This window comes from Falco cherrug, chromosome 6 (genome assembly GCF_023634085.1).
Source record: "Falco cherrug isolate bFalChe1 chromosome 6, bFalChe1.pri, whole genome shotgun sequence".
Lineage (NCBI taxonomy): Eukaryota > Metazoa > Chordata > Aves > Falconiformes > Falconidae > Falco > Falco cherrug.
Window position 1 is genome coordinate 73947787 of NC_073702.1, and position 18755 is coordinate 73966541.

The window sequence follows — 18755 nt, forward strand, 5'->3', positions numbered from 1 at the left end:
AACTTGAGAGTTTCAGCACCATTTCTCGGGTCAGTCCCTTGAGATCAAAAACTGATGAAGGGGCTAACAAGGGAAATAGTATCCAGTAGCAGTCTCTCCTGCACCTGAAGGTGGTCCAACCAAAAGTGAATTCAACTACCAATCTCTGGCAAAACTGATGTGGAGGTGGAGGAACATGTGTACGTACATACATGCCTAACATGACAGATAACCTTGAAAGGATTAGGTGCCTTTGTTTGCACAGTTTGTCTCATAGGCAAGTGTCACCTCCAACAAGCCTTACCTGACCCAATTTTGATCAATCCGTTGTGCTGAATGAAGATGGTGTCGCAGGTCAGGTTACCATGGATGATTGGGGGATCACAGGAGTGGAGGTAGCTAAAGATTCAGAAAAGAGCACTGGTCAGAAGACTACTGAGGCTGAGGCCAGGAATCTCCCACTCCTTCATCCCTTCCCTCTCTCAAGCAACATCAGAAGAGAACAGGAGGGTAAAGGACACATGCCAGGGATTTACAGTAGCAGGGAGGTACAATTAAGTGACTTTAACATCAGCCTCTAGGCTAGGAAAGAATCATGAAAATTAAGCAATTGTCTCTAACAGACAATCTCCAGAACATGGGGGAAAAGAAAGCTTTCTCTGATCAGTTCCCAAGAAATGCAGGATACCAAGGATAAAGAAACTATTTCATCCACCCCAATACTGCTAGATGGATGCTAACAGCCTCCAAATTTCATACCAAAAATATTACAGCCTTATTCTGACCCTACTCATAGGGCATCAAAAAGGCACTCAGTGCCGTACAAACATATCGGTCATGTTTTCCAGTAGGCACAAATAAAGCCTTTCAGTGCTAGGGTCCCAGGTATATATGAGGCTACCTGTTTTCGCACCTCACTCTGCTTGGTTTTATGTTGGCAGCCAGCACAAATAAGGACTGTCAGCTCCCAAAAGCTTATTAGAACCCCAGCTATTCATCAACAGCTACATTTAGCCAAATGGCAACAGAATTTTCTCTACGGAGTGCTCTGACATCTGGGTTATTGCTCTTCTGAGGCTATTACTAGCTACACACCAAATCTGACTCAGGTAGAGAAGAGCCTTTAAAACCAAAACAAAAAACCCAGATGCTATTCAACTGTGTCACACTAAGATGGCTGCAGAAGATCTACATCAAGAAACATATAGATCCACACAGGCTTCTAACAACAATCACACCACAATAATTATGAATTCACTGCATGCTACAGGGCTGCAGCCTGCCAAAACTAAGAAAATTTTCCTCACTTCCCTCATGTGGAATTTGATTTCTTTGAGAGTTCTTCGCAACATCCTCTTGGCCACGGTTAGATCCACATTATAAAGCTGGATACTCTGGAGAGCTCCCTGATGCTCAGCTCCCACACTCACTATGTCACAACTGCTGGGATCTAAAACATACATTGCACTGTGTCTCTATTTTAAAGGCTCCAACATTGTCTAAATGAAGACTCTGGGATTGTTATAGGAAGTGCCGCTGACACTCTGCAGACCGTGACTGGGATAAGAATCAGGCTGGGTGACTAAAAGTGCTCTCCAAGCTCCGTTCCATGAAGCTTGCTAACATTTAGCAGCATGTATGTTTACAGCTTTTAATATTCTAGCACAAAAGAGGCCACACCACAACATCAGTGACTTGCATACCTGAGAGCAGAAAGGATCTGGGTACACCATCGCTTCCAGGCCTACAGACACAGGAGCAAAAAGGATAAAAATCATTCAAGGAAGAAGAACTAATCCCTAGTTCTGCGATTCATACCCTGTTCATGTGAAGGAATATATTTTCCATTCTGTGGCATCTTAGCCTTCACCCAGTACATGTGTGTAGCAAAGTAAGAACTTAAGACAATCAGTACTCACATGCTCAGTTTAGTTTCTACATATCTGTATAGGTCAAGAAATACACCTCCCCTCCTAACTCCTCTCATGCACAGACACCTTCCCTCTTTCCTGTATGCATACATGGAAAGGGATGTGCCTGTCACATCATACATATGAAACTGCAGAACTGCTGGAAACAAACAGAACAGCTGTCCAGAAGAACCTGCAACTAAACTACTTTACAGTAATCAAAAGGAATTGCAGCCACATGTTATCACCAGGTTGCCTTCTCATCCATCAGGATCCTCTGCTGAGCTCTCCAGACACTGATGGCACTAAGCAAACACAGGCATACATGAAAAAAAAAGTAGTTACCTTTTCATTCATAGTTTTGTGGTTTTTCTTTGTCTTTTTCAGGAACTGTTTCAAGCTCCCTGAAGACATATATTCAGTGATGAAGATCACCTGTAAGAGAAGTATGAGACATTATCCTCTGCTTCACGATTACCTACAGGACATACAGTGAGAAACCCCAAAAGACCGTTTGCTTTACTTACCCTGGCCTTATTCTCCTTCACATCAGCCCAGTATTTGTGAAACTTCACAATGTTCAGATGTTCCAGCTGAATTAAGTTGTCAAACACCGCTTTGACTTTTTCCTTAACATCAGAAAGACAAAGACATGTTACATCAGGGACCACATCAGCCTGTATCTTACTTTTTTTCTTGGGTCTTGGTCCCCTTAAACACTGTACACTTCAAGCCCCTATGCTAAGAACAAACAGTATGTGATTTCATCCTACACCGCAACTTAGCTGAGCTTGGTTTGATCACCAAGACTAAATCAACACAAGAGCCCATGGAAATAGCACAACAACAGTTGTGCACTTTTTCTGTCACATTTTCTGCACAGGCCAGGCTTAAGCTGAATTTGCTACATTTGAGCAGCACAGCACTCCAAATCTAGCTGATAAACCACATGAAAGATCACCAATATCTATAATCCCACCCTGGTGCAAGGTATGTTTCCCACATCCTGCTGAGAAACAAACTGACTTACTTCCTGAAGCTTAAAGTTCTTCCGCTCAGAAAACTGAACCTCATTCCAAACAACTTCCACACCTTCCTCTGTATCCATGGCCAGGTAAGCGCTATCAATCCCTGGGACATTGCGCTGATTCACCTGTATGAGCAGGATGGAGAGAGATGTGAGTTCTAAGCCAGCAAGACCAGATCATTAGCATGCCTCCTTCATTTGATTATTATGAACTTTGCATATTAACTTTTAATTAAACAAGCATTCCAGGACAGGACTGTGCACATATATTTCAGGAATGGGACACACCCAAACATGAGTACATTGTAGGCCACATAACCAGCAAGCCCTGGGCATATCCGAGGGAAAACTACTTCTGCACAAAGGCTGTTTTATAGTAAAACATTAGATTTCTATGTTTCGTGATATCTGTAGTTAATTTAACCACAAAAAAACCCACCACCCTCCAACTGTACAAACGGGATACAACAAAAGTCAAGAGCTCAGACATAACTTTCTGGAGGAATTTTCTGAACGGTGGTAAGACATGAAACTCAAGAGGGGAAACTGATCCAAGCAGAGAGAACCAAAGGGAAAGTTGCAAGTTGGGAACACTTAGGAACTGATTATACATTGAAACTGCTACAATAATTTCTTTAGTTAATAAATGCAAAAGTTCACCCACCACAAGTACATCTGTACCTAATAAAGACATAGATGAACACTAAGAAAGCAGCAAGGGGAGAGGAGGGGACCTGACAAAGCAAGAGTTCAAAGCAGAGAACAGCTAGGGCTGTGGAAGCACTTAATGCTAAAAGACCTGCATGGGTACAAGACAAACAACACTCCCAGAAGTAGTGTTTACCATAATACTGTTTTTCCTCAGACATGTAGCAGTATCCAAAGATGTACATGTGTTCCCTTCCTCCAACATCTAGAGCATCTGTTGTTCTGCAATGCCTTTTACAGCTCTTTCACAGGCATGCAGAAGTTACAGTCATAGTTAAAGTCCTGCACCAGGCAATGCACAGTGATCAAACCAGATTCCTATCTCAAACTAATCAGAGAACACAAAGAATAGAATTTACCTTCTAAGTGTCAACCATCAACCATTGCTATTCGCCATCAGCTGGCCACATACCCAGGATCACTCCACTTTCAGCTGACCCAATTATCCCCTTGAGGTAAAAGCTAATACAAAGATTTGGCCAGCAAACCCAGACCCATCTTCCACTTGTATTACCTTGAAGTCCTGGCTTCACAGCTTTTCCTATTCGTACTGTCTCACCTACTCTTCCCTCACTAGGGACCCCATCAGCATCCCATTTGCTGGAAGCTTCTTTCCATATATAAGGGCTTCCTCAAAAATCCTTTCCCCCTTGGCAGACACTTTTACATCATCAAATTTACTCTATTTCATCTACAGTGTTATGCTAATGAGAATTGATGCAAATGTTCTGCCACCCACAACACTTAAATGAATTGAACACTATACAATAGTATTGTGTTATCAGTAATTTCCTAACTAATAAAACTAAATAAGAGAAAGAGACTAGTTTCCAATGGACAGTGCTTTTAACTCTGGCAGACTGGGTACAGACTAAAAGCATCCAGCTGACCATACTGAAATGCAAGAAAACCTAGGGCTTGTACGTATAAAGAAACTCTGCTGTAGGAGGTAGGTACCAAGAAGAACTTGAGGTGACCTCAACAATCAGCTGAACATAAGCTCCTAATACAATGCATAATAACAAGGACTAACACAGTGACAGGACATGCACACATGAGAACTGTGAGCAGAGAAAGGAGTCCACTGAGGTAATAAGGTTACTGTTGTATAATATGAACTAAAAATGTTTGCAGTATAAATACCTGTTCCTTGGACACTAAGCTGGGAACTGCTATTGACTCTCTTGATGGACAAGAGGCTTTGCAGAGGGATCTACATAGATGGACATACTGGGAAATTAAGGGCGTGAAATGGAACAAGTCCAAGTGCCAGATTCTGCATCTGGGAGGGAGTAACGCCAGGCACAAGGCTAAACTGGGAGAGGAGCAGCGGGAGAGCAGCCCTGCAGAAAGGGGCCTGGGGGTGCTGGTGGGCAGCAGCTCTCGAGGAGCTAACAGTGAGCCCTGGCAGTCCAGAGGGCAAACTGCATCCCGGGGGCATCAAACCCAGCCAGTCAGGAGAGGGGCCTGTCCCACTGTGTTCAGCGGTGGTGCGGCCTCACCCAGAGTGCTGTGTGTGGTGCTGGGCTCCACCGTTTGAGCAGGATGCAAAAGACCTTGAATGTGTTTGGAAGACGACAAGTGAGCTGGTGAAGGGCTGGAAGGCATGTTCTGAGAGGAGCGGCTGAGGACTCTGGGTTTGTCTCATTTGGAGAGAGGCAGGCTGAGGGGCGACCTCATTGCTCTCTGCAGCTTCCCGAGGAGGGGACATGGAGAAGGAGGTGCTGAGCTCTTCTCCCTGGGATCCAGGGATGGGACGCCAGGGAATGGCTCAGAGCTGTGTCAGGGGTGGTTCAGACTGTACACGAGGAAGCATTTCTTCGCCGAGAGGGCGGTCAAACCCAGGGACAGGCTTCCTGGAGAGATGGTTGATGGCCCGAGCCTGTCGGTGTTTAAGAGGTGTTTGGACAATGTCCTTAATACCGTGCTTTAGCTTTTGGTCAGGCAGTTGGACCAGATGATCCTTTTAGGTCCCTTCCAGCTGAACTATTCTATTCTACCCCATCAGTAGCCTGACAACTTAGATTGAAAGCCAATCAATATAGGTAGGACTCTTTTCTATGATCTTCCAAGGGAATTCTAGCAGGCCCAATGACATCCAATGTTCTGAAATCGCAGATGACATACTGCAGTGACAAATGACTGCAAGAACAGTACAACCAGAGTGACATAGATTGCTCAGTAAACTGAGCAGTAAATTATTATGATAAAACCAGATGCAATGGACTGACACAGGTAGGAATATAGGCCACAATTAAAGACAACCTGAGCTACAGAAAATAACTATTGAAAACAATCACAAGAGAAAAGCAGCTTAGCATGAACAATCCCATTCTCTTCCCACCCCCTGCCTCCTGCACAACTGAAGGTCGAAAGGTCTGAGATTTGATTTAAGGAGACATTAATCATATTTACCATAAGAACTTGTTTTTGGGGTTTTTATATATATATATATATATATACACACACACACACAGATATCAACATCTAAATACCAGACAAGGTCTGTTATGTTTCATCATTAAAGAAAGCTGAAAGACTGAAGATAATTAAGGACAGAACATTTACTCCTTCAAATTTCAGTATAAGAAATATCTTAGGAATGACAGTAATATAAGAACACCTCATACAACTAAAAGCTGAATGCCAAAATGCTTTAATTTAATAATAAACAAGCCAAGAGCCAACAGAAAGGCAGATGTGTTAGTATTGAGTGAGAGCCAGGATAAAAGCCATGACTACCAACACCCACTGCCCCTGCATCTATTATATTCCCTTCCTTCTGCTGACTATCCAAAGACCTTCTAGGTTTACTGGATTAATCAAGTAACAACAACTACTCAAAATCTGCCCCGATAATACAGCCAGCAGATGTGGATTTATCATCTCTTCTCCCATTTTTGGGCAAGTTTACCACAATTTCTATGACTCATAGGCAATATTCCAGGACACCACATATGACTCAAGACACTAAACCCATCTGACATTACTGACAGTAATTCTCAGCTCAAGAGGAGATTCAACAACTTGGGCAGAAGAGTAAAAGGGGAAAAATGCAAACAGACAACTGAAAATGCAACTGCAAATTACTCCTTTGTTCAGATTGCCAAATCACTGTTCCACATCCCTCTCTGTGATCAGCAAAGTGGAATCCTAAACCCTCATGAAAGCACATTCTAGCACTTGCCCTGTACCTTTCCGAGGGTTACGCCTAGCCATTGCCTCCAAGCAGCTATTGGTGACTGACGGATGGTGGCAAACTTAACAGCTCACAGTTCAGAAGCAATGAAACTTACTTAACACTATTGCAAACAGAGGTAGTTGTAGGAATATAAATTTCAACATCTCAACGAACCTTACAGAGCAAGACAAAATAAAAATATCATGTTGAAAACGCTGCCTTCCATGCTTTGCCCTGAAGGGCAAGGAGTGTAACCAGCAATGTAGGTAGCCTGGTATACCCGTGCCCTGAAGAGACGACAGCAATACTCCTCTCGCCCTGAAGAGCAGGCATGAACAGAGGATGAAGATGACACAGGTTCTCTCCTCACTTTGCCCTAACTTCCTGCAAGCTTTGTCAAGCAATTTAACACTGACTGGTTTAGCTTGTTTAATTTTCAGTAGTCTTTTATAACCCAGACTAAAAACAACAAGCTGCTCATGAACTGTTTTGATGAAATGACAAAAGATGACCAGCTCCAATAAAATACCCTGTGTTCCTAGAGATAACATTACGCTGAAGTGTTCCTTTCCTAGAAAGCCCACATGGACTAGGTAGGTTTTAAACTATGAAGGAAGAAGTTAACTGAACTCAGTTTAGCATGATTTTCTGAAGACAACAGAGAAAGTAGTTCCACAATCACAAAAAATTTATAGCAGAAACACTAATGTAGCGCTGTGTCCATATAAACAAGAGGTAAGGAAACTCAGAAAAAATTTCAAGTGAATTTAAGTAACTAAAGCGCAGTGGGGGAAATATTTAAATGTTGTTACTTCAAGGCATGACTTAGCTCTAAGGAGAAAAATATTTGAAAGATATTTCCCTTAGTCAGGTTATTTGAATTGTCCAATACATATTTTTTTCCATAGCTCTCAAACATCTGGATATCTATCACTGAAAGAACACAGACTTTTGGAGAGGCATTCTGCAGTTCACATGATCTGTCAATTAAAAGAAAAAACAAACAGCCAGCCTAAGGCACAAGTGACAGCAATTATTTACAATCAAGAAAAAATATTATAAAAATTGGAAAACCCCACAATAATTAGAATATCAGTACAGAATGAAACTGCACTTTGAAAAAAGATCAGGAATGACAGCACATTAGGCCAGACACTTACAAGAAGAGCAGAATCTCATTAAAAGTAGCACATTTATGTTAAAAAGTTACCCTGGGTGCTCCTTCAAGGCCAGAGAAAAAGATAAAAGCTCTGCTCAACCAGCTTGGCAAAAGCTTGAGAACAGAGAGAACACACCTATAGAAGACAGTAGCGGGACCACAGAGGAACATTACTTCTCACTGAGCTGCGGTGAAACAAGAAGTAGCACATTTACCAACAGAAAGAGGAAACAAAAGCATCTGTGTTGCAAATTTGAAGGTAATCTAGAATGAAACAAAATCAAAGAATGCAAGATCTGCTTGCAGGCAAAGGGGGAAAAAATTCAACAAAAAGAAGCAAGCCTACTACACACTTTAGTTAAACTGACAGCACTGGCCTTTGCAATTATATTCATGGTAGTAAAATGCTTGAAAGGTGGTTAATCAAAAAGAAAATTAAAAATAACTACTGTAATGTAACAATCTCAAGGAAAGGGAGATATCAATTACCGTGGCTATTACAAGCCAATTCATACAGCAATCGGAAGTATAAGGAAAAAGCAAATCTGACCCTCACCAATGCAACAGTTGGTTCTTCCACACAGCTATGTGCTGGAACAAGTAATAAGATAAAATACATTAGCAATAAGCTTGTCTATGTAACCAAATGAACACATTGACCATTTAAATACAGAATTAAAAGTCTCCCATGAGTTGGAGCTTGCCCTCACTTGTAATCTCACACGCAACAGCCCAGAAAATGCCATCTTGAGAAACAAACCAAAACCATAGTTTTTAAGCACACCTAGTAGTGTCCCTGCCACCTCCCAGAGATTCCTGCTCTGTGCTGACCCACGCAGCTGGACCACGAAGGGCAGAACACAGCCTGGAGCCAGGACACTGTTCAAGGAGCCCAGTTCCACCCCATCAGCGAGAATGACAACTGTTCTGCAGAGCAGCAGTGAGTTTTGAACCATACCACTGTCACACGGACTGCAGCCCAGAGGCCAATGCAGCCTGTCCAAAAGCATTTTTGACAGTTCTAGCTAAACCACATACTGAGGGGCAGGCTTCACTGAAAATTCATGTCAGATAACTCTCAAGTCAGTAGATTAGCAACAAAAAAGTATGATGAGTCAATTTGCTTTGTCCAGAAAAAGCACTGCTCTTGATATCCCACAGGGAGACATGCATCATTCCCATCCATTTAATGGATAACAGAAACAAATACGTAAATTGTCTACTAAGAGCCCAAAGGGACAAATGCTTGGTTTCATTTGGCACTTCAAAATAAATGAGCAACCCAACTGAGTCAAAGAGAGTTCAGTCTTACTGAGCTGAACTATGGAATTAGGAAGAGATGATAAATTTCCCATCCCTACCTCCCAAAGGGAAACAGAAACAGCACAGCAAAACAAATAAGGAAGCGGGGAAAAACACCCAGTATCCTACAAATATAAACCATTCAGATAGAAGTCCATCAGGAAGGTAACTCACCAGTACCTCTATATTTACTGTACTATTATCACTCCTGTACGGTTATCAAAATCCTCATCAAACATATGACACCAACAGTTCATATCCCAGAGAACAGTCAGAAATAAAACTGAGTGGAAGCTTCAGGAAGTTCCCAGTACTGAACCCAGGGGCAGTAAGCTCAGGTGAGCGCCAATAATGCGAAACACCACAAATGGGGGAAAAACAGACAAGATAAACTCCAAGTTAGCTACTTTGATGCTGCACTAGCCCATTCTGTTATGCTGTGATACTTGCACTTGTTAGAGATCTTCAAACCACTGCAGATAACTCTGAAAAACATCACATAGTCTTAGGAGGCATTAAAAGATCAATATTAGGAATTATGAGGAAAGGAATATAAAACGCCATAAAAATTGGTATAGTGCTGTAAGTACGAACCTTGAACAGGCTTGTAAAAATCGCTCACGGCACACAGAATATGAATATAAATTATTTCACATTTCTGATAATACAAGAATGAGAAAGCAACCAATGAAGCGATCAAACATCATATTTTAAAGAGAATGATGAGGAAACACTTGATCCTGACATTAATTTTTTTATATACATATAAATTAAACCATAAAGCTGACTAACACAGGATAAATATCAGAAGTAAAAATGGCTGCAAGTTGAAATTAAACTAGCTATCTGAAGCATGTGCATTTTTAACTACTGAATACAATAGTCCAAATATACTACCTGGCTCAAATTTCCTCAGCTCCTGATAGTTCCAAGAACATGTCATAGCAAAACACCTTAGTCTTTTTTTCCATTCTTCTCCTGTTCACTTTCTTATTTAGTGGCTTAACAGCAGAAGCTCTGGCTCTGCCAACTAAACATGGAAAAAGCTAGAGCAGAATTCCATGTTTTCACAAGATACTAATTTTCTATTGAGGAGACTACTGTAATTACATGTTTTCTCTTTATCCTTGCTGGAATCACAGTTTAAGAAGTTGTATTCTTCCATCTTCTGCATTGTTATTATTTGCTCGACTCCAGGCAGAGCTGCAGAAGTCTCCCTGAATTAACAGGCAAAAAATGTTTCACCAAATTGCTGTAGAAAGATATCTGGGTAAGTGCTATTCAAAGTAGAACCACGAACCACATCAGTGATGACAAAAACTACAACAGGGTGGGGAACCCAGACAGCCTAATCCATGATGGATGAAACACTTAACCAAGGACTCCCAAGGCCACAAAGATGAGCAATTAAGTCACTCTCCCTATTAGGAAAACCCACCTAGGCAATTCAACGGGAGAAGCTCCCTCAGCAATATTATGCAAGCCAAGTAGAGGTGCTGTGTAAAGGAACATAGGACTTAAAACAGGATGCTGGAGATGAGCAATTTCAGGATCAAACAAGAGTATTTGGGCACAACAACACGTTTGAGGGAAGGGCCAAAAGTGTGGAAAAAGAAGGATCAAGATGAGTTGCTAGCCCACAGCCCTGTGCCTGATCACTGTCACCTGTACTGTCTTTTTGTTAAATTATTTTTCAAACTGTTTTCTGTGCAAGCATGCTCTAGGTGACCCCATGAGAAGCTTGGTCTGGAGCAGGCTGGCTGGCAGGACTTGTGACCCCACAGGGGACCCACACTGGAGCCGGCTGTGCCTGAGGGGCTGCATCCATGGGAAGGACCCATGCTGCAGCAGTTCATAAAGGACTGCAGCTCATGGGAAGGACTCACATTGGAGAAGTTCATGAAGGACTGTCTCCTGTGGGAGGAACCCCATGCTGGAGCAGGGGAAGAGTGTGAGGAGTCCTCCCCTGGAGGAAGAAGGAGTGTTAAAGACAACATGTGATGAACTGACTGCAGCCCCCATTCCCCTGCACTGCTATGCGGGGCAGGAGGTAGAGAAATTGGGACTGAAGCCGAGTCCAGGAAGAAAGGAAGGGGAGGGCAAAGGTGGTTTTAAGTTTTGGTTTTATTTGTCATTACCCGACTGTGATTTGAATGGTAATAAATTAAACTTATTTCCAAGTCATTTTGCCCATGACAGTAATCGCTGAGCAATGTCCCTGTCCTTATCTCAACCCACGAACATTTCATTTTATTTTCTCTCCCCTGTCTAGTTGAGGAGGGGAGTGATAGAGAAGCTTTGGTAGGCACATGGCGTCCAGCCAGGGTCAAGCCAGCACATCTGTGTACGTGCACATGCAAGCACACAGATCTGCTAGTGCGCTACAGGCAGACTAGCCAGAAAGTTAGGACAAGAGGTCTTGGGGACAGATTTTACAGAGACAGAAGGCCTGGAAGACAGGTACTAGAAACACCCATGAAATGGGATTTTCCCTGAGCACTGATCCTTAGAAACAGGATATAGCTATTCATATCACCCATGTTAACACGGGATGCCTGGAAAAGCACCGTGCTCCCATTTGTGCTAACCTATTTATGGCTGGCCATGCTTTCACAGTGCCTCTGTCTATCAGGATTTGCTGCGGCCTCACGGCAGGGCAGGACCTAGAAACAGAGATGGTGAGCAGCCTCCCCCCTCTGCTGGCCCAGCAGTAAGCTCCTTCCTGAGCGTAAGCCTGACTAACACCTGACCCCCACCAAACCGGCAGCAGCAACCATGACACCATGACCACTTCCCAGGGCCTCCCAATGTGGGTCTAAAGAGACACAGGTCTAACAAGGGGAAGGCTCTGGTGCTGCTAGTAAGCTACACTGACCACGGTATTTTTAGAATGGCTCTACGAAGAATGCAGAGTAAACCCTATCCCTCAGTTACAGGCAGCTGGAGTGTAACCAGCACCTCTAACCATCCAGGAAAGCTGGAAAAGCAGCAGACAGCTGCCCTGGCTGCTCCCACTCCCCCACTGAGGCAGCACAAAGGCAGAGAAGTGATGCTGGCTGGGGCGGCACTCAACAAGCTGCCAGCTGCCTGTTACAGTCAATAAGCAAGAACATACTGGCTCTGTAGACAACGGGACCAAGACAAAGGCTCAATTCCCTCTACATCCTGCAGTGCCCCTCATCTCATTCAAGCACATATCAAAGGCTGTTCCTTCCAGGAAGCCCTCTGATGAGCCAATAAAAGTGTTAAAAGGCTGCACATATTCCTTCTTTTCAGTATCTTTCCAACAGTCAAGTAAAATCATAAAAATTACAGCATGGTGTTAGTTTTCTTCACCAGTCAGAAAAAAACCAGGTCCATTGCCAAAGCCTATCAAAAAGCTGGCAGCCCTCCTACCACTAGTTTGCACTGAGAATCTCTGCAACCTGTCCTCTCCAGCAGCAGAATCCAAAGCTCAGAGCACCTTTAATTCTTTTCCAAGGAACAATGCTTCACTTGCCCACATATAGAAACTCAGATGGGTGATAAGAAAAGACAGAGTGATGCTTATCTTTTACTGTCTCAGAAAATTTCTTTCCAGTCACAGCAGTGGCTAAGAAATCAGACTCAAGCATCACAGAATCCAAACACCCAGTCTATTGACATTTTCTCTTCAAGAATCCTGCACTCCATCTCCTTGAAGAAATATAAATACAGGGGTGCAAAATTCATCAACTGGCTCCAGATTAAAAATCATGTGAGAAACAGACGCCCATTAGGAGTTAAAATACAACAATAAGTATTTGAAAAAAAAAAAAAAAAAGATGCAGTAGACCCAGCATGTAACTTCTTGTCTTTCTGGGTTCAGCTCCTCATAAACCACAGTTCTTTCCTTAAGATTTCATGGCACTAGCATGGATCAAGAGCACCTGTTAGCCTGAGCACTAAAATTCAGCTATAACATCCAGCCACCTAGCCACCAAGTGCCCCCTGAATGGCTGGGAACCATTTATCCAAATGACAGCATTTTCTTTTGTAAGAAGAAGAAAATCAAACTAATGGCAATGGTGCTGCCTATACTCAATGTTCTGAAGTTCCAGCAATGGTATACAACGAAGAACAGCAAGACAAGACTGAACACTGATACACTCACAGGCACAGCACATACTGCCTCAAATACTGCTCTTGAAGTTCCGCACTTGACCTGACACCCAAGTCCACATGGAATTTCATCATCCTATCTTGGTCTGCACACCACAGCAAAGGAAGCTACGAAGGACTGCACCTTTCATTAATTTACCTCACAGTGGAAAATACTAGAGATAGGAAAAGAAGAATTAATCAACATAGCAACCCTGTCAACATAGCAACCCTGTACGCACAGACACACTTACAAGAGATTTGTCTCCAGGGATGAGGCAAAAATGAACCTTTCAATCTCAGCAGCCACTGAAGTGGGAGTATAATGTGGAAAGTGGTCCAGAAGCTGAGCTTGCAAAAAAGTTAGTAATACATCAAGCACAGATCAACAATCAGACAAGCACAAGGTCATTTCTTTCTCCAAGGGACATTGTTGATGGCTAGCAAGAACTCAACCACCCCAGAAATCACCCCCCAAAATTTAGGATCTGTAGAAAAGTACAACCCCTATATCTGCCACCCACACAGGATGGAGCAAGTCAGCACTTGGGCAAGTTTCCAGCCAAGGGACTGGATGCAAGCAGGACTGCAAGAATGGTACAAGGTTCACCTGCTAATCTTGAGTGGCCTGACATATTCTCAGAGAAAGGACAAAGGTATATAAGCAGAGACCAGTACTCTTTCTTTCATTATCTCTCTTTTCTCCTTTAAGTGCCAGGCTATACATCCTTACAAAGCCTTCTGTTAACCATGGAATGAAGCAGCATTTGGCAAATGCTGTACCACAACTGACTGTACCTCACAAGGTGCCTGCAGAAGAGGAAACCTAGCATACCCAAGTGTGCCCGGTCCTTTTCTCTTTCTTAACCATGATAGAGATGCTCATATATATACCTACAAGGGAACCTGCTTGTACCCCCATCCACAATATGATACAGATTCACTCAATAGTACTAAATGGCTTAGTAAATAAGCACGTTACAAAGATGTCAACAAAGTATTATTATGAAGTCTTGGCTTATGCAATCACACTTTTCCTACCCATAAAAGGTATAGAAAGAAATATCGTTAATAAATAGCTCAAACACATGACAAACTACAGGGCTGTCTAAGTCTGTGAATGGTTAAGTCTCTCCCACTAATAAGAGCTTGCCAAGCCCAACACAGTAACACTGGGCTAAAAACTAAAAAGATTCTGCTGCATCAGAGCACAAGCTCTCCTACAGTTATGTTTAAGCTAGTTTTCTGTTCCATCTGTGTAGCTCTCAGGGACAACAGGCACTGAGCCCAAGCCCTCAGTTTCAGGTTTAATACCAGCCAGTGGCAGGAGTCTAAAAATGAACTCCAAGCGTGTCGCTGCAATCCATCTATTAAGAAGTTTCTATTCCTAGGAGGCATAGTAGGTAATTCTGAAGGTACTCGGACAATTGAAGGAAAATAAATTATACATGCATACTGGCTGAAAGAAGAAAATAGAATGTCACCTGGGGAAAGTAGGTTTCTATCAGGAATAAAAGCCAAAAGGGACCGAGGTAAGCACAAGCTTGGAGAGCTTGCCAGTGACTCCCCTAACCTCATGCTGTGGGTCCTTTATGCCTCTGCCACAAGACAAGATTCCCCTGTTAAAAGTTTATCTTCAGCTCCTTGCAGAGGCTAAACCCTCACCTTTGTGCATGTCAGGAAAGTAAGCAGGGGCGTGGTTACAATTGTAGAGAGGGATTCAGCTCAGGTAGGAAAGCAATCCAGTTTGCAACACACCAGGAGATCCACACTTGTAATGCATACCCAGCAGCAGCATAAGAAAGCAGATTGCCACGGTTTCTGCAGCGCTTAAGGACAGGAGATAGACACTGGAAAATGCCTATACTGGTAATACAGTGCAGGAAAGAGCAGAGTGATACTAAGTCTCTTGTATAAGTTGTTCAACCAACAGAAAATAAGTATCCTAATGGGACATGCCACATTTACCCTCAACCCTCCCCTCCCAGCATCTCACCCTGGTCGCACCTTCACCCTTCAGGTATACAAAAACATGACTACATGCACTATTCATTGAATGTTCTACAGAGACATGAACTTTGGGGAAGGTCAACATTCTCTGACTAGTTAAAATAGGTTCTTAGTTCAAAATTTCACAGCAGCATTTAATTGCAAAAGACTAAGCTGTCACAGCAATTGCACACTTTACACTACAGAAGCTCCCTACCTCTGAGAAAAATTACAATCAATGAACTCAACCCTTTTTTACATTTGAAGTTTAAGCAGGAATCGCGTAGAATATAGAATAGTTCAGCTAGAAGGGACCTAGAAGGATCATCTGGTCCAACTGCCTGACCAAAAGCTAAAGCACGGTATTAAGGACATTGTCCAAACACCTCTTAAACACCGACAGGCTCGGGCCATCAACCATCTCTCCAGGAAGCCTGTCCCTGGGTTTGACCGCCCTCTCGGCGAAGAAATGCTTCCTTGTGTACAGTCTGAACCACCCCTGACACAGCTCTGAGCCATTCCCAGGCGTCCCATCCCTGGATCCCAGGGAGAAGAGCTCAGCACCTCCTTCTCCATGTCCCCTCCTCGGGAAGCTGCAGAGAGCAATGAGGTCGCCCCTCAGCCTGCCTCTCTCCAAATGAGACAAACCCAGAGTCCTCAGCCGCTCCTCTCAGAACATGCCTTCCAGCCCTTCACCAGCTCACTTGTCCTCTTCCGAACACATTCAAGGTCTTTTGCATCCTGCTCAAACGGTGGAGCCCAGCACCACACACAGCACTCTGGGTGAGGCCGCACCACCGCTGAACACAGTGGGACAGGCCCCTCTCCTGACTGGCTGGGTTTGATGCCCCCGGGATGCAGTTTGCCCTCTGGACTGCCAGGGCTCACTGTTAGCTCCTCGAGAGCTGCTGCCCACCAGCACCCCCAGGCCCCTTTCTGCAGGGCTGCTCTCCCGCTGCTCCTCTCCCAGTTTAGCCTTGTGCCCAGCATTATTCACCCCTTGGGAACCAATATATTTTAAGTTATATTAGTCAATACAGATTAGCCTAGGCTGCTGTAGCTAAAATATGGCCAAGTAATTCACAATCACAGAATCACAGAATGGCTTGTGTTGGAAGGGACCCCTGGAGGTCACTTAGTTCAACCCCCTGCTCAAGCAGGCTCTCCTACAGCAGCTGCACAGGATCATGTCCAGGTGGGCTCTGGACGTCCCCAGAGAAGGAGACTGCACAGCCTCTCTGGGCAGCCTGTCCCCGTGCTCCGGCACCCTCAAGGGAAAGAAGTTTTTCCTGCTCTCCCCACGGAGCTCCCTGTGCTGCAGTTTGTGCCCGTTGCCCCTTGTCCTGTCGCTGGGCACCGCTGACAAGAGCCCGGCCCCGGCCCCCTGACACCGGCCCTTAAGGTACTTGTGTGCATCGCTCAGGTCCCCTCTCAGCCTTCTCCTGCCCAGGCTGAACAGGCCCAGCTCCCGCAGCCTTTCCTCACAAGGGAGGTGCTCCAGCCCCTCATCATCCAGTCCCACCAACTCGATGGTGCTAACAGCCAAAACCTCCCCCCGCCCAAGACAGCCCCTGCTGACTTGCTGCCTCACCCTGCACACACACCGAGCGCACTGAGCCCGATGCGCGCGGGCAGGCCCCGGGTACCAGAGAACCCGGGCACGGGTCGGGGCTGCTGCGTGACTCGGATCACTGCGGCGGAACTAGGAGGGCGCAGAGCAGGCAGCGGGAGGTGGGGGAGGGAGGGAGGGAGGGAGGGGGGCAGGGGCGGGCAGCGGGGGGCGCTCTGCCCTCACCGGGAGCACAACGCCGCCGGAGCTAAGGCGGTGCTGGGCGTGGCCAGGGCGGTGAGCAGCCTATGGCAGCCGACGCTGGTGATGTAACGCTTCTCGGCCCCTGCCATTGGCTGGAGCACCCGTACTTCGAGAGACGCCCCGCCCCGCCCCACCGCTGCCGCGGCCCGCCCCAGCCCCGCTAAGAGCCAGCGGGGGAAGGGCGCGTTCGGCGAGGGGGGGGGGGTGCCGGGACGGCTGCCCCCGGTGGAGAAACGCGTCTGTGCGCCCGGCGGAAGGCGGCGGGTCAGCAGGGGAGCTGCCACAGCCACCGCAGGCCGTTCCACCGCCCCACGATCATTTTGTACCCAGAACCTGCCGCGGAGGCACCGGCGAGAGGCAGAGATGCGCAAGGACCCCCCGCGGCTCGTTCCCCTGAAATCTGCTGCCTCACGGTGAACAGCCTGAGCACGTACGCCCCTCCCGTCCATAGAGACAGAGCCTGCTCCCTCGGGTTCACGGGGCCCCTCTCCACACAGTCCCTTTCACCGGCTTAGGTGCCAGCTGGAGTTAAACCACAACGAGGACATCACCTCTGCTCTAGGAAGTGGGTTATGAGGAGCCTATAGCTATTCAAAAATAATAAATATAAAAGATAAAGTGAGGTTATTGCATTTCCAAATGTACATCCACATACACAACTCAAAGGAAGCAGTAAAGAACATAACACCCAGACTACACGCAGTGCACACAATCCTACTCCTCCTGCGATCACATGTGCCGTTTTCTCCCCAGGTCATCTCATGTTGCTTCCAAGGTGGCTGCCTAATTCAGTATCCAAAGATATTGCTGAGATTAAGAATCAGGATTGCATCACTGCAGCAGAGGGCAGCACATCCTTTTCCGTGGGGTAACACCTCCTCACTGCTGAGGGGGAGCAAGTATGAGCCTGTCCCTGCGGCTGCACTGACCGGAATAACCAGTGATGACTGGGCCCTGATGCTGACAGCCCTTTACAGTGACTCCACTAGCGCAAGAGACAGTTCAGTATGCCAAGATGCTCAGAAAGCAAAGCTGTTATTCCAAAATAAATTTCATGCTGGAACAACTGCAGTGGGAAAGTTAACTCCAGGGAATGGATCAGTCCAAAAGCTGAAGACAGCAAAAAGAGTGTGAGATCATACACTTAAAATGAATGAATGTCACTCCACACAAGCTCAGGTCTAATCAAGCCACAAATTTACATGCAAAATTAAGATATAAAACATAATCTAACTGCCTGATCACTAGAAGCTGCGTGTTTTTCATATGCACAAGTCATAAGGCCCCCATGCAGGCAACTGCGGCTGGTATCAGTTAGACACCAAATCAGCAGTTCCTGTGAGGAGGTGGTGCAACCTTGACGGATGAAGGCTTGAGAATCAGAGGCCCCAGGTTTACCCCAGGTCAGTCAATTTCTTTTGTGGCCTTGAACAGTCATTCCTCTACCTATAAGGTGGAACAAAGCTCAGACATCTAACATATAGAGGCAGTTTGCCTTCAAACCAACCAGCCACTCTCATTCTGAAGCCAGAAGACAGTAACTTAGCCGTGCCAAAATGTTAGGGAAC

The 18755-nt window shown here is 45.1% G+C and overlaps 1 protein-coding gene across 2 annotated transcripts in view; it reads right to left on the reverse strand.

Annotated features, from left to right (window-relative positions):
- The window catches only part of NRBP1 (nuclear receptor binding protein 1), a 43838-nt gene that overhangs the window by 23124 nt on the left and 1959 nt on the right, over nt 1-18755 (reverse strand). For both annotated transcript variants that reach the window (XM_055713525.1, XM_055713524.1), the window contains exons 3-7: nt 2920-3042; nt 2417-2518; nt 2235-2324; nt 1683-1723; nt 284-378 (exon numbers count right to left, since the gene is read on the reverse strand). In XM_055713525.1, the coding sequence (XP_055569500.1) occupies nt 284-378; nt 1683-1723; nt 2235-2324; nt 2417-2518; nt 2920-3042 (451 nt within the window). The remainder of the gene's footprint in view (nt 1-283; nt 379-1682; nt 1724-2234; nt 2325-2416; nt 2519-2919; nt 3043-18755) is intronic.